Source organism: Gopherus evgoodei, chromosome 10, assembly GCF_007399415.2.
Source record: "Gopherus evgoodei ecotype Sinaloan lineage chromosome 10, rGopEvg1_v1.p, whole genome shotgun sequence".
NCBI classification, from domain to species: domain Eukaryota; kingdom Metazoa; phylum Chordata; order Testudines; family Testudinidae; genus Gopherus; species Gopherus evgoodei.
In genome coordinates, this window is record NC_044331.1 from 17,068,656 (window position 1) to 17,088,197 (window position 19,542).

Genomic DNA, 19,542 nt, shown 5'->3' on the forward strand with positions numbered 1-19,542 from the left:
TCCATGTTGATGTTAGTCTCACTGTAAAATTTGCTTTTATTTGAACTGCAAATTTTCACTGATTATACCTACATATTGATCACATAGATTCAGATGATCATGTTAGGAAAGAATTAGGGGAAATGAAAGTTGGATGAGGCCCACGCATCTCCCCTAGGGACTCCATTTGTAGTCTAATTTCCCATTCCAAGTTAAATTAATTTTAGAGTCTCAGTTTGGTTTTAGGTTATCTACAGTCCAGTTTTGGCACCCTTACTCGGAGTAAGGGGTACCTTACTTTGCAAGGAGTCCCACTGATTTTTAGTACGACTACTTGCAGAGTAAGTTACTACTCAATGGGAGTTAAAGTGCCAGAATGAGGTACATCTAATTATTAGCAGCTCTCCTTACAGAACACACACAATGTGGGGAGATTGTAAGATTGGGGAATTCCTGCAGTGATCACGTGAAAAACATCTATTAAAGCAGTCTGATGATATACATTAAACAACAAAAAAACCTTTCAGAGCTGTACAGCTGCAGGACACAACCCATTTATCAAAAGAGCAATCCAGGAAGGGTGGGCCTCCACACATTTTGTACAGAGCACTTTTGATCTTAACAAAAACAGACCTAAGGGTTTTAAGGGAAGGTCTGGGAATCTTATTTATGTTGGACCATTCTTATCAATCTGGTATTCACAACTCTATAAAGTTCTTTGCAATTGCAAACCAGTCTGTGTCTACAAGCATGCTAGATTGTGTCTGGCCATGTTTGGGTGTGCAAAGAGAAGAGAAAGGCCACAAGGAACCACTTTGCCCCTCTGCCTACCCCTAGGTGCTAGCCTCATGAAATGGCTTGGAGGGAGGGAAGATGGAAACATGAGGTGGAGGCCATTAGAGCTCTCAGATTGGGTCAGCATAGAAAATGTATGATGCAGCGTTCCAAAGAGTGGCAGAGCAGTTTTATAGTTACATTTTCTTTTTAATTATATGTTTTTCTCTTCTCTGTTGCTGTGTGAAAGACCCACACTAACAGCAGGGGGAAACTGACTATATATGGGAAACAGTGACAACTATACACAAAGTTGTGTCAAATAAAAAAGGAGCACAAAATGAAACACATTTGTTTTCTTCTGATCTCTCTCAGTTAGAGTAATCTTAGATGTCATGTGCAGCAACAGGAACTAAACATATTTCAAACATAACTGTGATGTTTAAGGTGCTGGTATTTTAATTTAATTGTATTTTTCTTATGTCCCATATAGAACTTTTGATTATACAGTGTGAAACTAAAGTTGCTCAAAATGTGAAAAATCAGGTCTTAAAAAAAAAAAAAAGAACACTGCTACTATGCCAAAAACTAAATACATAAAATTATTTTAAAATATGAAAAAATAAAACTTGTGCAAATATATAACATTTGTGTTATTTGTATTTTGCTGACTGTCATAGTTACCAGTTTAACTACGCCTGTGACTCCTCCTGGCCTTGTTGAGTGCACCCCCAATCCAGATCTCAGGACTTGAGCTATCATGGCTCTTGGGATGAAATCATGGGATTCTCCTGCTCTCAAAACAGGCTTTGAGTTGCAGTCCCTGGCGTATCAACCATGATTACTTCGGCAGGTCTGACTTGGGCTCTGACCCTGCCATTGTGTTCCCTCAGGGAGCAATGACCGTTGTAACCAGTGACTAGACAGCTTTCTTAAAGGAAAGTATTATTTATTTAGAATCAAAGTATTTAAAAGAAAACATCTTAAAAAACAAGGAAGCAGTCTACACACTTGCCTGTGTTTCTCTTAGGCTTACGATGTCCTGGATCTAGGAAGATCCAATTTCCTTCAGACTGCTCTGCAGACCCTCTCTCTGTGTCAGTTAGCCTATCTTTCTGACAATCATCTCTGTCTCTCTCTCTCTCTCTCACACACACACTCTCTCTCTCTCCTGTCTTCTCCTGAAAAAGGCTTTTTAACTGTTTAATGTCATTTTGATCTCTACTTCCCAGCCTGGCAAAACAGCTGTGTAATTTCAAGCTGGATCCTAGTGCCATCGTCTTGTAATTGCCACCTCAAGTGTTTGGTCAGAGGTTAATTATCTGGGGAGCCATTGTGTTGCCTTCCTATTTCTTCTTCCCACAACCCCCTATTAAACTAGCTTAGTGCTTTCATTCAGAAAAATCTTATAATCTATATATAATACCCTCCCTTCACTGACCAGAGAACAATTCATCAAATGGTTACAAGTATTCTTGCATTATTATATAGCATCTCCATATCTGTCACACAGACAAATCAATCTTTCTTTCACAACATTTCTATTAAGCAATAAAAAAGTTCAAGTTTCTGCAATATGGAAGCCCAAGCTGATCTAGAGAAATTAATTTTATAACCCGATAGAAAGATTCAGGAAACAAAACTCCACCCAGCTAATTAAAGCTTTTCATTTTTGTTTTATTAAGCACAAGGAAAGGGAAGCATGAACGTGGCCAGAGAGAAGAGCTCACACAAGTGAGTCAGCCTGCCACACACTGCTAATCCATATCAAAAAGTATTTTTAATCCCTTCCAATGTAGCAAGGCATGCAATTTTTAGCCTTGAGAGTGGTTTGAGCCTCAGATATGCTCAGTGGAATCTCTTGAAAGTCAAGCACTGCCACCTGATTTCCATGTCTGATAATCAAGCTAGGAAGCACAAAATAGGAGGTATGGTATCTTTGTTTACCAGTTTGTCGGACGGACTATTAAAAAATGTCCTAGAGTTACTCTTTGACCTCTGCAGCTGTGGAGCCCAGCAGATCTGCAGAGGCTCTCTTTGTAAAGATCTTTCTAAAGAGCTAATAAAGACACTGTTGAGTCATTTAAAAGTTTAATCTTAAACAATGTAGCTGCATCTATATTGGATCCTAAAAATGTAAAGACTGGATATTTAACTGGTGTAAATTGGTGTAGCTCCACCAGTCACTGGAGCTAAGCCTATTAATACCTATTGAGAATCTGTCTTAACTTTATTTTAAAATGATGATCTTACCTAGAACTGCTATAATAACCACCATTGTCACTATGAAGAGAGGGTACATTGAGGGGTGAAGAACTGCCGTATTCTGGACACACACTCCACCAGCTCTGCAGCAACACTTTTTTTTTCCCAGAACAGTGTGCATCCTGCTAACATAATTGCTTTCAGAATTGTTGTTCATCCTGCTCACATCACTCTCAGATTAAAAATGATCAGGTGAGTCAAAAAGGCCAATAGGGCATTCAGTCAACTGCTGAAAATCTAAGCAAACAAATCTGTGGCAAGATCAATTGAAATCTGTGTCTACAATGCTTGCGCTCTATCTGGCTTGTGGTGCAGAATATATGGCGCTTACAGAGGCACTGATGCAGCACATCAATGGGAAGAATTCAGTAGCAGATGCTTGAAGAGATTTATGCATGTCTAGTATAGAAATTAGAGGACACACTAAACAAATTCTCCCAGCTCTATGATTAGTAATAAACCAAATCACATGGCTTGGTCACGGTCATACATTTCATGTGCAGAGGAGCAGAACACCAACTGTCACTGGGGAGGAAAAATACACTGTAAAGGACAAACAATAATTTAGAAACAGAGTTTCAGCAATACTCCGAAGGGCAACATTTGCTATTTTTGCTCATCCCTAATCCTGAGGCTAGTGATCAGTGGTCCAGTCTTCTGGGGCAACTTAGAGAAGCCTAAAGGTTGTCTGCTTTAAATTGTATTGGCTGCTAATGGCCCCATGGGACATTCCAGAAGCTAGGAATTGTCAGGATTGTAAAGATCAGCCATGTCCCTCGTGCTGGTAGCTGGGAGGAAAGGTGGTCTAGGAGATGCTACAGAGATTCTACCTAACCCAAAGATCTGTCTGCTTTGGCCCAGGAGGAATGGCACAAAGCAGACTTAATATAATGGAGAACCGGGGCCACAGAGTCTAGAGATGGAAAAGATCAAATAGGTTATCTACTAGTTCTTTCTGCCAGTGCAGAGACTAAACAGCTTCCAAGATGAGCTTTCAAAGCCTTCTTCAACTTTGGCCATCTTCAACAATTACCTAAGTTAAGATTTAAATAATAGGTGCTCATCTTGGTACAGAAAATATCTGGTTTTCCTGAGTATGGCTGGAAATATTTGAAAATATAAACTAATTTATAGTTAGTTGGGGGTAGGGATAGCTCAGTGGTTTGAGCACTGGCCTGCTAAACCCAGCTTTGTGAGTTTAATCCTTGAGGGGGCCACTCAGGGATCTGGGGCAAAATCAGTACTTGGTCCTGCTAGTGAAGGCAGGGGGCTGGACTCAATGACCCGTCAGGATCCCTTCCAGTTCTATGAGATAGGCATATATTTAATTTAATCTTGCCATTGATTCTTATTCTTCAGATTATTTTGAAATCAATTTTATAGAGCAGGGGTGGCCAAACTGCGGCTACCAAGCCACACACAGCTCTTTTACAGTTAAAGTGTGGCACTTGGAGCCCCGCATGCCCCCGGAGAGCTCAGGACCTCTGCCTTGCAGCAGCGTGGTGAGACAGGGGCTTCTGCCCAGCAGGGAGCAGGGCTGAAACCCCAAACCCCAGCAAGCCACCTCCTGAGGTCCAGAAACCCCAACTCCCAGCAGGTGCACCCTGGGACTCGAACTTCTGAAGATTGTCGTATGTGGCATGGCAGGTCAGTAAGTTTGGCCATTCCTGTTACAGGGCATTTCAAAAAGCATTAACTGGCAGTTGGTAAAAACTGTTGGATCAAGAATGCGGATGTACAGCATGGGCCTGATTTGCTTTTAAACCAAGGCCACACCACTTTGGCGGTATAAATGTAAAGGACTTCAGTGTAAATGAGCATCAGGCCCTATGTATTGAGTTAGACTTATGTACTCGGTAGCCTTTGTTACACTGCAAAATAAATTATACATGTGTAACAAGGAGTTTGACTTATAAGAAAGTCAAAGTGATATGAAAGAAGTCAAAAGATTAATATTACTATTTAACCCTTGCTTTGCTGAGTTAACAGCAGCAGCAAAATATATAAAAACATAACATGTGGTCACAGGCTGGGCCTGAGTCTACATTACATTACACCAGCTTTATGCTGCTGGAAATCCATTCACTTCAACAGAATTACACTAGCATAAAAATGGTGTAATAGCTGAGAATCAGAACTATGGACTTCAATTATTTTGCATCATTCACTACCACTTGACTGAAATGTAAATTTTCTATGGAAATGTCCTATTAAATATGACAAACAGTTGTATCTTTAAAATAAGTAATTTTCATTTTATTCTTTATAAGACTTAACTCTATTGCCTCCAAAACTTTCTTGTATTGGATGAGATGTTATGCCAAGAATCTTCTTATACTGCCCTTATTCTTTATAAGACTTAACTCTATTGCCTCCAAAACTTTCTGGTATTGGATGAGATGTTATGCCAAGAATCTTCTTATACTGCCCTTGATAAGTTCTGGAAGGGAAATCAGCCAGAGGAAAGAGGATTTTTTTCTCACAGCCCTTCCAAAAACCCTTAAAGTCATCAGAAGCAGGATCCTGCCTTCCACAGTGAAAAAGTTCTGACAGATATCAACAGATCTTTAAAATGTGATGTGCACAAATGTAAGGAGAGCATCAAAATTCATTTTCACACCCGACCAAAATAGGATTCAAACTTGTCCCTGCCTCCGCCAATGTACAAGGCCACTGCAAACAGTGCAGGGGAAAGTTTAGATATAAACAGAAAAAGGTAATAATTGGCATGATAAATACACTCACTCATTTTTTTCTATTTATATTTGGTTTTACAACACCTACCTTTTATAAAAACTAAGTTTGGTTCCTAAACTGACTTGACAGGGGCCAACCCATTACAACAAACTAACACAATGAAAAGTTTTCAATAAATTATTACAATATTAACTGAACTATGAACCAGAGTCCTCTATTGCACTTTACTAATTCACAAATTGCATTCTATATTGCAAACCTGATATGCTATTAAACTTTAGACCATGCTTGTGCAAAGTATTTTACTTCATTGTATAATACAGAACAAGTTGCGATAATGCTGGGAATTTAATAGGTATATCAAACTCCCAGCAAAAAAAATCCCTTCTCAGAGTAGCAGTACTGTAGTTGCAGATAGAATTAATCCAACATGGAAATCTGCAGCAAGGGAACTCCACATGTGGCTGTGACAGAGCCTTTGATATATTCATCTGACACAGTAGTCTTTGTGAACTGGTCAATTTGCGTGTGGGTGTGGGAATGGTCCCCCCACATCAATTGCCTTTTTTCACCACAGTATCTTTTCCATCTCCAACTAATATGACTGCATTGCATATTATGTGCTTTCACCTAATTGGTCAGTCAGGAGCCATAAGCCAATCCATACAGGCTGATCTGGTGAGGCAAGCCCCTTTCCTTGTGTATTTTATTTTCCTTGTGTTCTGCCGTCCCTTTCATCTCCTCCCTCTTGTGTTTATTTGAGAGAGTTTTTATTTATGAATCAGTCACCTCCTTTTTAATCACCTCCCCTCTGTATCACGCGAACCTGCTTCTAGCCACATAAGCTCCTGACAGACTGATCCCTGCTGTTTGCACCCGCGAAAGACCCAGGCACAGGGGAGGTGGGGCGGGGGGAGATGTTAAAAGCAGCAGCGCGTAGAGCCATTGCTGCGCGGAGCGCGCCGCCGGGGCAGCAGCCAGGCGGATGAATGGGACGGGGCTGGCCACAGCAAGGCGCTGCTGCCCCCTTTCCCTGGGAGGAGCGTCAAGCCGCGGGCGTGGAGAGCGCAGAAGGGGGGAGGGCAGGATTTGAACGAAGGGCGGTGACACCGCACAAAAGATTTCTATAGGCTTAAGTGAGGTTACAGCAAAGGCAACGGGGACGGGGGGAGGAGTGGGCGAAGCAGCCTCCCTTAGAGCCATGCAGCGTCTGGCTGGCAGATCCGCAGCAGCCGCCTCTTCCCAGTAGTTTGTTGTAGGGCCCGGGCAGAGGAATCGGAGGACAGAAGGCGGCCGAAGGGCTGTTCCCCCCTCCCTGGAAGTTGGTGATTCAGCCAGAAAAATGGCAGGAGGAGAGCGAGGCCGAGCGGGTCGCAGCATCTGCCGCGGCTGCAGCCCGGAGCCACCACCCTTGTTGGCGGGGAGAGTCTAAGTTCGTGCCGCGGCAGCAAGAGGCCACCGAGGAGCCGGGCGAAGTCGGATCGGATGCGCCCACGTCCGGAGGGCCCGCAGCGAGGAGGGGATGGAGCCAGGCGGCCGGGAGCGAGCTCGGGGCGGCTGGATGCATGAGCAAGGAAGGAAGGCGTGAGGCAGCCACAGAGGGAAGGGGAGAGGATCCCTCCCTCCCCGCCAGCTGCCGGATCCGGTGGCGCTTTTGCTCCCCCCCTCGCCCGTTGCACCGAGCTGGGGTGTGTGCAAACAGTTCGCGATCCCAGCAGCGCAAACACTAAGTCTGTGCCCAGCTCCTCCAGGGCTTGTGCAGCGCGACCGGGCCACACCCTCGGCTGTGCTTCCTGATACCAGGAGATGCGGGTCTGCCGCCGCCTGCGACTGACTTCTCGGGGACATGTAAAGGGAGAGCACATGGTTCGCAGTCGCCTCCTTTCGGACCAGTGGGATTTTTTTTTTGAAGGAGTTAAACGGTAATAAGTTGGATGTTTCTTTTTTAATTCATGTCAACTGGTTTGCATCCGTAATTTATTCCCCTTGAAGAGGGAACTTTGCAAAATCCAGCTGCCGGAAAGCAAACCAACCACCACGGCACAGATCACCGTGCAAAGTAAATAAAAAGCATAGATCATGCGGGGAAGGGACCCGGTGGCTCCCACAGAGCAGCACCCCGCCGCTGGCCCGGAGGTCTAGCCAGTGTATTGCAAAGGGGAGAGGCCGGGGCTTGATCAAGTGCGGAAGATTGTGCTTTCCACCCACCCACTCCCAGCAGCCCCAGCCCCGGCGCCCAGAGGCTTTTTTTTTACTCGCGGAGATTAATGGAATGATGGTGCGGGAAAGGCAGAGAGATCCTGCCGGGCTCAGTCGGGACTGCTCGGGCGGCGGGAGAGGCGGTGGCAGTGGGGTCGCAAGAGGCATGCGAGTGCCCCCCCGGCGCGATGGCTAGCGGTGGCTCTGGCAAGTCCACTAGCGAGGTGTCCAGCAGCGCCGTCCCCAGCAGCAGCTCGCTGCAGAGGAAGAAACTCGTCTCCATCTGCGACCACTGCAAGATCAAGATGCAACTGGTGGCGGATCTGCTCCTGCTGTCCAGCGAGACCAGGCCGGTGAACACCGAGAGCCTCTCGGTCTTCGGGGAGTCCTTCGAGAAGTGCAGGGACACGATCATTGCGAGGACCAAAGGGCTCTCCATCCTGACCCACGATGTCCAGAGCCAGCTCAATATGGGGCGCTTCGGGGAAGTGGGGGACAGCCTGGTGGATATGGGGAACCTGGTGGTCTCCCTCACTGAGTGCTCTGCCCATGCTGCCTACCTGGCTGCCGTGGAGACCCCAGGGGCTCAGCCTGCCCTGCCCGGCTTGGTGGATCGCTACAAGGTGACCAGATGCAGGCACGAGGTGGAGCATGGCTGTGGGATCTTAAAAAACACCCCTTTGCCAGACATGAGCCCTCAGCTCCTGCTGGAGGTTTCCCAGAACATGTCCAAGAACTTGAAATTCCTGACAGATGCTTGTGTCTTGGCCAGTGAGAAATCCAAGGATAGGTTTGCCAAGGAGCAGTTCAAACTCAGCGTCAAGTGCATGAGCACCAGCGCCTCTGCCCTCCTAGCATGTGTCAAGGAGGTCAAGACTTCACCCAGTGAGCTGACCAGGAACCGGTGCGTCTTGTTCAGTGGACCCTTGGTGCAATCTGTCCATGCTCTGGTGGGCTTTGCCACTGAGCCCCAGTTTTTGGGTAAAGCTGCCACCATTAATCCAGAGGGCAAAGCTGTGCAAACTGCCATTCTAGGAGGGGCCATGAGCGTGGTATCGGCTTGCGTGCTCCTGACCCAATGCCTCAGGGATATAGCCCAACACCCAGAAAGTAGCACCAAAATGACAGATTACAGGGAAAGGTTGAGGAACTCGGCTTGCGCTGTCTCTGAAGGTTGCAACCTGCTATCTCAGGCACTAAGAGAAAGATCTTCACCCAGGACTTTACCGCCAGTGAACTCCAATTCTGTGAATTAACCTCCACCCCCGTTTAGATCTCAGTCATTGCTAAAGGAAAATAATATCCCACCTCCCCAAGCCCTGGTTTTTGTATACCAAAGAATTTGCTTAGATGAGCCCAATCCTTTGATTTTATGTGGTGAGGGAACACAGCAGCAACATACTTAAACTACATATACACAAGAAGAAGTGGACAAAATAATTAGTGGCCAGTTTAGGCATTTTTGTAATTGAGTAATTATTCACAAATATATTTTCCATCAATCAATAAGGTCTATATACAAACAAAAGGTAATCAAAAGAGTTTTATACCTGAGGAGGTGGGGAATCTAAAAAGCTTTAATCGCGCTGGGTGCGGTTTTTAAAGTTTGTCTTGTCTTCCAAAATTTCCCTTCTAAATTCCACTGTTCAGTTGTGCAGGAAAAAAGAAGTTACCTCAGTTTTCACGTATAAAAACAAACCACCACCACCTAGATGATGGATGTAGCTACTTTCGGGAGTGGGGAGGAGAGTGGGGGATCTAATTTCTTTTGAATCAAGTGTTAGGTTAGAGAAGTGCATTTGGTGTGCAGGAGTGGAGATTGTGATTATGTTTTCCATGTGTTGATTTCCAAACTGGGGGAAAAGCTACTGTGAGTGTTTAAACAAACAAAAAATTACACTATAACTAAAATGATTTTTTAATTTTTTTTCCAATGTCAGTTTTTATCTTGCATGTACTGGAGTATTTATTTCATCTATTAAAATGTTATGTTTCTCAGATGTCTTTCTGTGAATCTCTTAAAACCTGAATAATTGAACAACTAGGCCTGTTTGCATTGTATGTCACTTTCCCCAGGGAATGTGAGGTACAAATGCAGCTGTAATTTAGACAGAGCAGCATGCGGACTTGAATTCAATTTATTTTATTCTAACAAATAGTTTTCTTCCCATTTTCCCCACTCCTGTTCCTTCCTCTAAATTAGTCTATTTTTTTTAAAAGATGGACCGTACTATGTGTAGAGATCACACACTTGTAAAGAAGTGGTTGTTGGTTCTGGATGGCACAGGGAGGGTTTGCAAATCTATATTGTCAAGTTAAGTAAGTTTCATATAGTCTTTGAGAAGTTTTACTGTGTATTTTAGCTTTTGTTGGTATTATGGATTCTAATATGTTAAACCTGTGAGTTTTGGTAGGAAGACTTATTCCTGCAAACTTTTACCTGCAGATGAAGTCCCATTGATTTCATTGGGCCTGCTTTTGTACATAAAGCTTTGCAGGATCAGGCCCTATGATCCCACAAAGACTTGCATTTGTAATTCTTTGACATAGGTCAAGTATAACAGGTTTGATAATGCAGGTACAATTAAAGGTTCGTTGAGTAAGAGACCTACCTAGGAAGGCCTGGTCCAGCAGTGGAAGTTAGACTTGGCATATAAACAGGACTATAGAATTTTACAGGAATTGTCTAAAACTGTACCTAAAAAATATTACTACCATGTTTTGGACTACTGCCATAGGCTATTGTATTTGTTTAATAAGAAGTAAAGTTGATGTCTGCATTAGAATATAAACTGTCCTAGACTACTGAAGTGTCTTCCTATTACAGCAAGCCTGGTGGCAGATATGGTGCTTTTATTTTCCTAGACTCAAACATAAGAAGAAGATCACTTGATTCACTAGGCCAGTGTTTCTCAAACTATGGTCGTTGCTTGTGTAGGGAAAGCCCCTGGCGGACCGGGCCTGTTTGTTTACCTGCCCTGTCCGCAGGTCCAGGCGATTTGCGGCTCCTACTGGCCGCGGTTTGCTGCTGCAGGCCAATGAGGGCTTCTGGAGGTGGCGGCCAGTATGTCCCTCGGCCTGCACCGCTTCCAGCACCTCCCATTGGCCTGGAGCAGCAAATCGCGGCCAGCGGGAGCCATGATCGGCTGGACCTGCAGACGGGGCAGGTAGACAAACCGGCCTGGCGCACCAGGGGCTTTCCCTATACAAGCGGCGACCACAGTTTGAGATACACTGCACTAGGCCCTAACAGTTTAAACGTTTTTTAAGATGAGATTATATGTATCTATTTGTACAGTATTTCATTGGCTTTGGAAGGATGTTTGCTAGTTTTTTCCTTACTGAAATTCAATGGATCCTGAAATTAGGGTATTTTCCTCATTGAAACTAATTGGAGTTCAGCAACCTCTGTGGCTAGGAATTTTATTTTTGGAGGCACAGCCTTGAGTTTAATGCCTTTGTGTGTTCCTCACTAAGTTACTAATTTATTCTGTGTAATTTATGCAACACAGGTATAATGACTGCATCTGTATAACTCTAGTGTAAACCCTCTTAATGCAATCTGATCCAGTTTCTTCAGGCATAACTTCCGAACTTTGGCTCAGATAATCCTCCCCCCCGGGAAGAGCCCACAGGAGGAAACTCCCTTGGAGGAAATCTACATGAGGATTCCCTCAGATTCCCCACATGCACATTCCCATCAGGACGGCAGGGTTTGTCTTCCTCAGGAATGGTTTTGGAGGCCGTTGGGAACCCACAGCAGGCCAGGGGCATCTACATGGAGTTGCTGTGCCACTGCACTGTCAGTGATTCCTACGGCCCCTCCTTCCTTGTCTTCATAGTAGCCTGTCTCCATTAAAACCAAGCTACCAGGGCCTCCCCCTGATTACAGCCGTCCTTTAGGACGGAAGAAGACATGTTCAATGGAAAAGATAAGTCTCAGCAAGTATTATCTTTTTTTGACTAACTTCCCTGGGGAGGGATAGGGGATGAGGAGTGGGCGCCACCCTTTTGTTTAGCACAGACCCTTGACCAAGTGAGAGGTGTCTGTAGGATCCGTAGGAGTGGTGCTGTGAAGGCAGCTACTGCCTTCACCTGCTTCTCTCTCCTGAGACATCTTTCGGAGGGTCCCCTCTGTGCATGTATCTAGGTGGTATCATCTAGCTCTAATTTATTTTAATTTGCTATGACCTAAATTTCCCAAACCTGCTTCCAGATATAAAAGCCAAGGATTCTGAAGGGCAGCTCTGTAGTGTGACTGACAGAAAAGTAATGTCCTCTTGTGTCTTTTGATGTGTGAACTTAATAATTATTGACTATTGAATAGTCATTGCTGTATAATTAGACTCATTTTGATGCATTTATATGTTGTTAGTGAGGTTATATGAAACAGTAAAGTCTTATTACCTCTGAATATGAAAGGCAATGTATTATTAATCACAATAGTGTTGATTTTGTTGTGGTAAGATTTTTATTTTTTTTTGGAGTGGTTTAGTATATTACTTTGGTTTTAACAATAATGCCACAGATTTCTCCCCACTCTCTGATGTACAGATGTAACTTACTTCAGAATTTAGGTTTTCTAGGTGTTCTGAAGTAAAATGTGCTGCTCTAGATTACTTTTCCTTGTGAGGCATGAATTATGTTTCACTGTTAAATGAAACCTGGGAATAAAGTCTGAGAAATACAGCTGTCAGGTTCATGATTTTCATTAGTGGAGATTTAAAAAGAAAATGTAATCAGTAACTTGGCAAAAATAATTTACCATAAATTTAAAAACTAATTATTTAAACACCTCTGAAAATACTTAAGGTAGGCCACTAGGCCACGTGCTAATTTCGTTCCATAGCAGAACTTTCCCTGATGACAAAGGGAACTGCATGCCTATTGATTGAGTTCACAGCATATCCCTGAAAATGTATTCACATACTTGGAATGTAAAAAAATTGGGGGGCGGGGGGGGAAGACTTTTGCTATGAACTGATACAGATTTTTTTGCATGGAATTAACGAGTAACCAAAAAGGCAGCTTTTCAGCTGGAAAAAGCATAATTTAATTACAAAGCAGAGAAATATTAAAAGAATTTTAGTCTCAGGTTAATTTTTTTATAAAGCATGTATTGTGATAATTATCATGGAACAGTCAAGTCTGGTATAGGAGGAAGTATTCCAGCAATATATGTATGTTGTTGATACACTTCGAATTTTCCAAGTCAGAGAAAATGAGTCATAGAAGGAAGTATTTCTATATGTGTGTTTGTGGTGAGGGTGGTATTGTTTTTGTTTTTTCTCCTTCCACCTTTGTAGGTAGAGAGCCATTATAGAGGGTCTTTGATTATGACCTGGTTTTGTACTTCATATTTTAGGCCCCAGTTGTCCTAATACTTATTCGTATGCTTAGCCCTATGCAAGCAAGTAGTGCTGTTGATTTCATTGTCAAGTCAGGTGTGTGAGAGTTTTTGCTGGATCAGGGCCTTAATGTTGTTTGACAGCAGCAAACTTAATTTTTCAGGCTGCTTATGTCCCATTTGTAGCAGATCTGTTCTACTAGTACTAGTAAAAGGGTTAACCCTTTTTTTTGAAGCTCACTGGGCAAGGAGCATCATGTCAGCCAAAAATAACACTATCGCCTCCAATGAAGATTCAATTTATTTTAAAAAACAGAAGGTTTTGTAACGGGGGAAAAAAGCGCTTTTGTATTGTCTGTAGGTTGATGGTTACCTTGCTTGTTTCTCCATTATAATGCAGTTTGACGAAATACGTAACTGAAAGGGCTTAGAAGTTAAGAGCAATTTGCTTGTTGTTTTTAAAAAATGTAAAAACTGCAGGAGAACCTGTAAACTAGCAACAAAGTATAACTGAAAACTAAAAGTAAGTAAGTTTGACTATTTAAAGCTATCCTTGCTATTTGCAAAACGGGGAGGGGGAAGGGAATGGGTCTTACCATCCCCTTCACTTTTTGCTACAGGAAATTATCAGAGGCAGAAAACCTGCTCTTAGCTAGACTTCTGTCAGAGGGAGGAGGGCTTGAGCCATTATGGTGTCTGCAGCTCTGGGGGGGTGTGCCTGATTAGAGAAGGGGTGGAACCAAGAAAGAGGAAATGCTCCACAGGGGTAATATCTCCTGTAAACCACCAGGAATTTCCCTGTGCTAGCTAATGCTGGGACTGATCCAGTAAATGATACAAATGCCCTTTCCAGGCTGTTAGATTGCTCTCTGTATGGAAGGATTGGATTAGGTACATTCTGGCTGCTGTTGGGAGCTGTGCTGCCATAGGGAACAAGGGGCCTGTAGAGTAGCCATGGGGCATTTGTGGAATTTGCCTGAGGATCTCAGGATTTCAAAAAGTTTGGAGGGCCACACCATTATGTGAGGGTGGCAAACACTGTTATCCTGACAGGACAATTTGTTAGAAATTGTGGTCTTTGCTAGCTTACCTTTGGCTCTCAGGGCTTTAGAAGTGGAAGGGTCTGGGAAGGGCCTGTGTCTTAGATTTCTTTAAAATTTTATGTTATCTTAGTGCCTGTGAAAAATGCCAGATTTACGGCTAGGAAGACAAAAGTCCTCTTCCCACAGAACAGTGATACCAAAACCACAGACCTCCTAGATTGGTCTCTGGTCCATTCAGTTAAATCCTTCAGCTCACTGCTGAGAAGCCAGCAAAGATTCTCAGTGGTGACATGGACATCTGTCTATCAGAAATTGGACTGAGACCATCCTTTCATTTGACATCTATAGTTTTGGGTAACTCTCACTCTGGGCCAAAAATCAAACTGGCCGTCTACTAAGTGAATGGCTTTTTCTTCCATTATAGATCCCTTAAGACATCAGATTCCCCCAAGAAACTTCTATGATTTATTTGCAGGAAGTTGTTGACTCTGAATACACCGTGTAAAGAATTATTCTATAAGATCTTTTTGAATTTGTATAAATTAGCCTAATAATCAGCATAACTATAAATGCTTTTGAAAGGCTTCCTATGGGCATTAAGGGCCTGATCCGTAGCCGATTGAAATCAATGTCAATTTATATTCTTAGTAATATAATGCTGTTTTCACAAACTATGTTAAAATAACATCAAGAGTCTGGCTTATACTGCCAAGCTAGGAAATGAATGGACACAGATTCAGACTTTCATTAACAACATGCTGTAGTCTATCACACGATTGCAAAGCTCTCAGCAGTAAATGATTTTTACCATACAATACACTACATGGTACTATATTTAGACACAGTCAGGAATGGAGTGTCAGCATTAACTCAGAATTTCCTGGCTCTTTGGTGGTTTGCCAGACCCTTGATACTGTTCTAATTTAATTTTTATAATTTCTCTTTTATGTTAAAGGTTTCTCCTGGTGGTAAAAGTTGTGACTGCCGTACTGTATTGATAGCCTCACTTTTATGTAAACACCATTTAATATATTTTGAAATCCTGCTGGTTGCCAGATGCCGCTCTTTCAGTTTGTGTTGTTAAACACTTTTGAAAGCTAAATATTTTGAAGGTTTTTTCCCAAGCTATCAAAAGTGATTATTATTAATAACAACTTGCTTAGTTTTAAATTGAATTAGTTTGAGGTGAAATGATTAAAAGCAAGGATATCTCAAAGGAGTTGTTTTTTTTTGAGTTTTTGTTTATACACAAATATTTGATAGTTGTCTTTCAGGTATGTTTGTTTGGCAGGCAGGGAAATGGCACTTCCTAACACTGGTCTAGTCAATAAATATACAGAATCCTAAAAAGCACAGATCAGGGACAGTCCTGCAACAAGAGCCGCGTGACTGGACCTCTGTGCCCATACAGAGTTCCACTGAAATCAGTGGGACTCTGCACAGGGTCAGAGATTCCCCTTTGCAGATGCTGTTGCAGGATCAGGGCTTAAACTGGAAACTCCAATACAGTCTGGACTGTAGTGGCTGCTGGTATTGTTCTAAATCAGGGGTCGGCAACCTCTGGCATGCAGCTCGCCAGGGTAAGCACCCTGGCGGGCCGGGTCAGTTTGTTTACCTGCCGCGTTGGCAGTTTCGGCCAATCGCAGCTCCCTCGGCGCTTCCCGCTACCCCCATTGGCCTGGGACTGCAAACCACAGCCGCGATTGGCCGAACCTGCCGACACGGCAGGTAAACTGGCCCGGCCCGCCAAGGTGCTTACCCTGGCGAGCCACGTGCCAGAGGTTGCCAACCCCTGCTCTAAATAATTCATAGGGTCTGGTACATTGGTATGATAGGCTGCATATGCAGCTCCAGCATCACAAAACAGTCCTGAATTAGCTTAATTAGCCATATTGAATGATTTAGAACTGCCATGGCAGCTCTGATGTCTCCCATCTTCCTGACTAAAGGTTTGGGATCTGGTCAGGATAAAGGAGGCCTAGCCTGGGCACCCCCAATCCCCAGGTGTCAGAATCGCTCCTCAAGGCCATTTGTAGTTAGTGTAATTTACACTAGAGAATAGACAAGTGTCTAGACAGCCCTAAAATCAAGGGAATTGAAACCACCTTTACTTCCTACCCTTTCAAATGCTTATTTCTTGGCATCATCAGTCATTCAGGACCACAGGGTGCACTAGTGCAGTGGATCATCAGAAATAATGCCAGACCAATGTTAATTTGCCTTTGTTTAGATTTTAGTGGATGGTACCTTTTTCTTTCTATGGGTATTGTTAGCTTGGTTTTTGTTTGGTCAATACTCGTTCATCAGGGGCTACTGATGGTTCCTAAAGCAGCAGAACCTGAGTGGGTCTGTTGAAAGGAGTTAGATGGCTATGGAGTGGATGTACTGTGGGACTCTCTGCCTCATATGCAGTGGAACTAAGATCTCCACATAACGTAGGGCTGGAAGGGACCTTGCAAGGCCATCTAGTCCATCCCCACATGCTGAGCCAGGACCATGTATACCAAGTCCATCCCTAAAAGTTGTTTAGAAGGTGCTTGGGAAAGTTGTAAGAGGGTGACCACTGAATCTATTATTCTGTTGATCCATTGGCCATGAATCATCTCATGGGTATTGCAGCAGGCATGTGGGTCTCTGGGATTGTGTTTGTAGAGCAGCTGTAGATGCATCAAGTAAAAACCTGCCATTTCCCATGAAGATTTTCTCAGTATCCTAGGATTTTAATTTATCCACATTACATGTGGACTCTCTTGAATTACTAGCCAATGTAACCTTAATGTGTCTGGGGCTCAGTTTTGCACTCTGAACATGCACCACTTGATTGCTTTTTAGAAGAGTTGCACAGAGCTGGGTGTGCAGAGTGGCAAGTTAAGATTACTATGGGAAGCTTAACTTTTGCATATACTGCCTGTTGTGTGCTTGAATCTGTAACCTTGATGTTAAAATTGATCTCATTAAAAAATTTACCACAGAATAAACTTGACTTTACAATATTAGAGTCATAGTAGCAACTCCATAATTAAAACTGAATGTTTTAATTTTAGGCCATATTTTTGACCCCTTTCTGCTGGCTTAGGACACCTGTAAGAATGAAACTTCTCTTGCTATGTGCCTGGCCAAAAACAAAAAACCCATGAGCCCTTTTCTATTTTTAAGTTGGAAGTTAATTGGAGAAATAACTTCTGAATTATGGGACACAGAAAAATAGGGGTGTGTTTTTTGATGTGCAAGTAAACTATTTTTTCTTACTGTTTTTTTAAAAATTGGTTACTTTGTAAAATTGAAATTGGCCTTATGCATAAGTCCTTAAAGAGAACTTGTGCCCTGGACCAGTATACTAAAATTACATGTTCAATTAATGGTGGGAATTCTGTCAGGCGCTCATACAGATAGGAATTGTAACTTCTTTCAGAAACCAGGTAAATAAATTAGGTAAACGCCATACTAGAGGAGCTTATCCTAACAGTCTATGCCTGTGGAACTTGTGACTTCTTGGGGTATGTCTACACTGCAGCTGAGAGTGAGCCTCCCAGCCTGGCTAGACAGACACCTGCTAGCAGGGCTAGCGCACAAAAACAACAGAGTGGACGTTGCCTCACTGATGAGGACTCTGACCCAAGCTTGGGTGGTTAGACTGGCCCTCCATTTGCCTGAAGAGTGGCTCCAGAGGACTGGCCAGTGGAGTTTTGTGAAATCACGAAAATCGCATTTGAAATAACCCCGATTTACGTTCTGCTGGCTATGTCCCTGGAGTCTGTAACATTAGCTCTGGTAATGAAAGACAGGTCTGAAAAATCTTAACAAGCAAGATTAAGATGAAGTTGTTTGAGATCGGTAGGCATGGGAATGTGATGTGACTATTAAGGAAGAAAAACTATGAATTCTGTGATAAAGTTTGACAGTATGTGGGTTTTTAAAAAAAGTTAATAGAATGTTGTGGTAAAAATAAAACAAAACACGACAAGGTTGTGTTGCAATTGCAGTTGTTTCCATTGTAAATTACCCTTGTATTCCTGGCCACTATCCCAGCTTTCCAGTATGGGTCAGTGGCACTGCCTCTGCCCATGCTCTGTTTCTGGCTGACTGCTCCACCCCACTTGCTTCTCATGGTTCACATGCCAGCACCTTGCATATTACATTTATTTATTAGCCAGAGGCTTCACCGCCTCCATCTTTCATGCCCAGTACAACACCCTGATGTGGAACAGAGACTCCATTGTACTCCATGCACTCTCCCTATATTGTATGCTCCAGGGTACTTCATTTCCCCTGCAAATTATGGTCTGAGACTACACCATCCAGATCAGGCTGGAATTTTATGTTCCATATGTACTGGTTCCAGATTCCACCTCATGCATCCTTCCAAAATGCAGAATAGAAATTCTCCTGTAATCAATATACCCTAGAAGTGTGCCTTACGTAGTATGTCAAAAGCCAATAACAATGCAATTCCAATACACAAAGTAGACTTACATTTCTTTTATGTGGCAGCTTTTTTGGTGTTGGTTCATCTGTTTTGTAGAGGAGGTAGTTTGGGGTTGGATCTCTAGCCTGCCGGTGGAGAGAAGATGTGTGTTAGTCACTAAGTTAAGGTTGTTGATGTTGAAGCTTCAAGTACAAATGTCCCAGCTATGTAGCATTTAGGTTTTTTGTTTTGTCTAACTATAACTTTACCCAAACATTTTTAAGGGGTTTGGGTATCCCGAAAAGCTTTTTGTCTTGGCTTGATCCTGAACTTTGAATTCAGTAATAAAGAACCCGTGCCTGGATCGATGATACCACCTTGTAAAGTCTAACAACACTTTCTGTTTATTGCATCTCCTACTAGATCTCTGTGTTGGGCTCGAAATCTGCTCACTTGGGTTTGTTTTTTTAAAAATCTCACAGGACCAAAAATTCTTAGCTCCTGCCTGTGTCATCATCTCACGGGATTTCGAGAGTAGTTTTTCAAGATTGTCTTCATTTGTTTCCAATTAGGAAAGAAGTGCTTTGTATAATTATCCATTTCCCTAGCAGTCTTTAAAGGACACTATCATCATAAATAGCCCCGAAACACTTTCTTTTGGTTTTAATTTTCAAAAGCCCTGCGTGAAGGTTGTGTAGGGTGTTTGTTTGCTTAACACATCTATTGTTTGGATATGAAGGAAGAAAGTGCATGTTATTTACTATACAGGATTAAGTTTATTGGTATGGCACAACTAAAGATCAGATAGGCCGCTTGGATTGATTTATGTGAGG

General features: G+C 43.0%; 1 protein-coding gene and 1 long non-coding RNA gene across 6 annotated transcripts in view; one reads left to right on the forward strand and one right to left on the reverse strand.

The window, feature by feature from the left end:
• LOC115658522 overlaps positions 1-19,542 on the reverse strand; it is a 95,430-nt gene that overhangs the window by 1,672 nt on the left and 74,216 nt on the right. For all 5 annotated transcript variants that reach the window (XR_004002322.1, XR_004002323.1, XR_004002325.1 and 2 more), the window contains one exon: positions 18,778-18,855. This is a non-coding gene — a long non-coding RNA (uncharacterized LOC115658522). The remainder of the gene's footprint in view (positions 1-18,777; positions 18,856-19,542) is intronic.
• TLNRD1 (talin rod domain containing 1) lies at positions 6,804-9,914 on the forward strand. The gene has a single exon (XM_030577605.1). It carries the CDS (start codon positions 8,103-8,105, stop codon positions 9,168-9,170), a length of 1,068 nt encoding a protein of 355 aa, XP_030433465.1. The 5' UTR covers positions 6,804-8,102; the 3' UTR covers positions 9,171-9,914.

What these genes read in the sequence shown, in the direction of transcription:
- TLNRD1 (XM_030577605.1), top strand. Translation starts at nt 8,103, where the DNA reads ATGGCTAGCGGTGGCTCTGGCAAGTCCACTAGCGAGGTGTCCAGCAGC.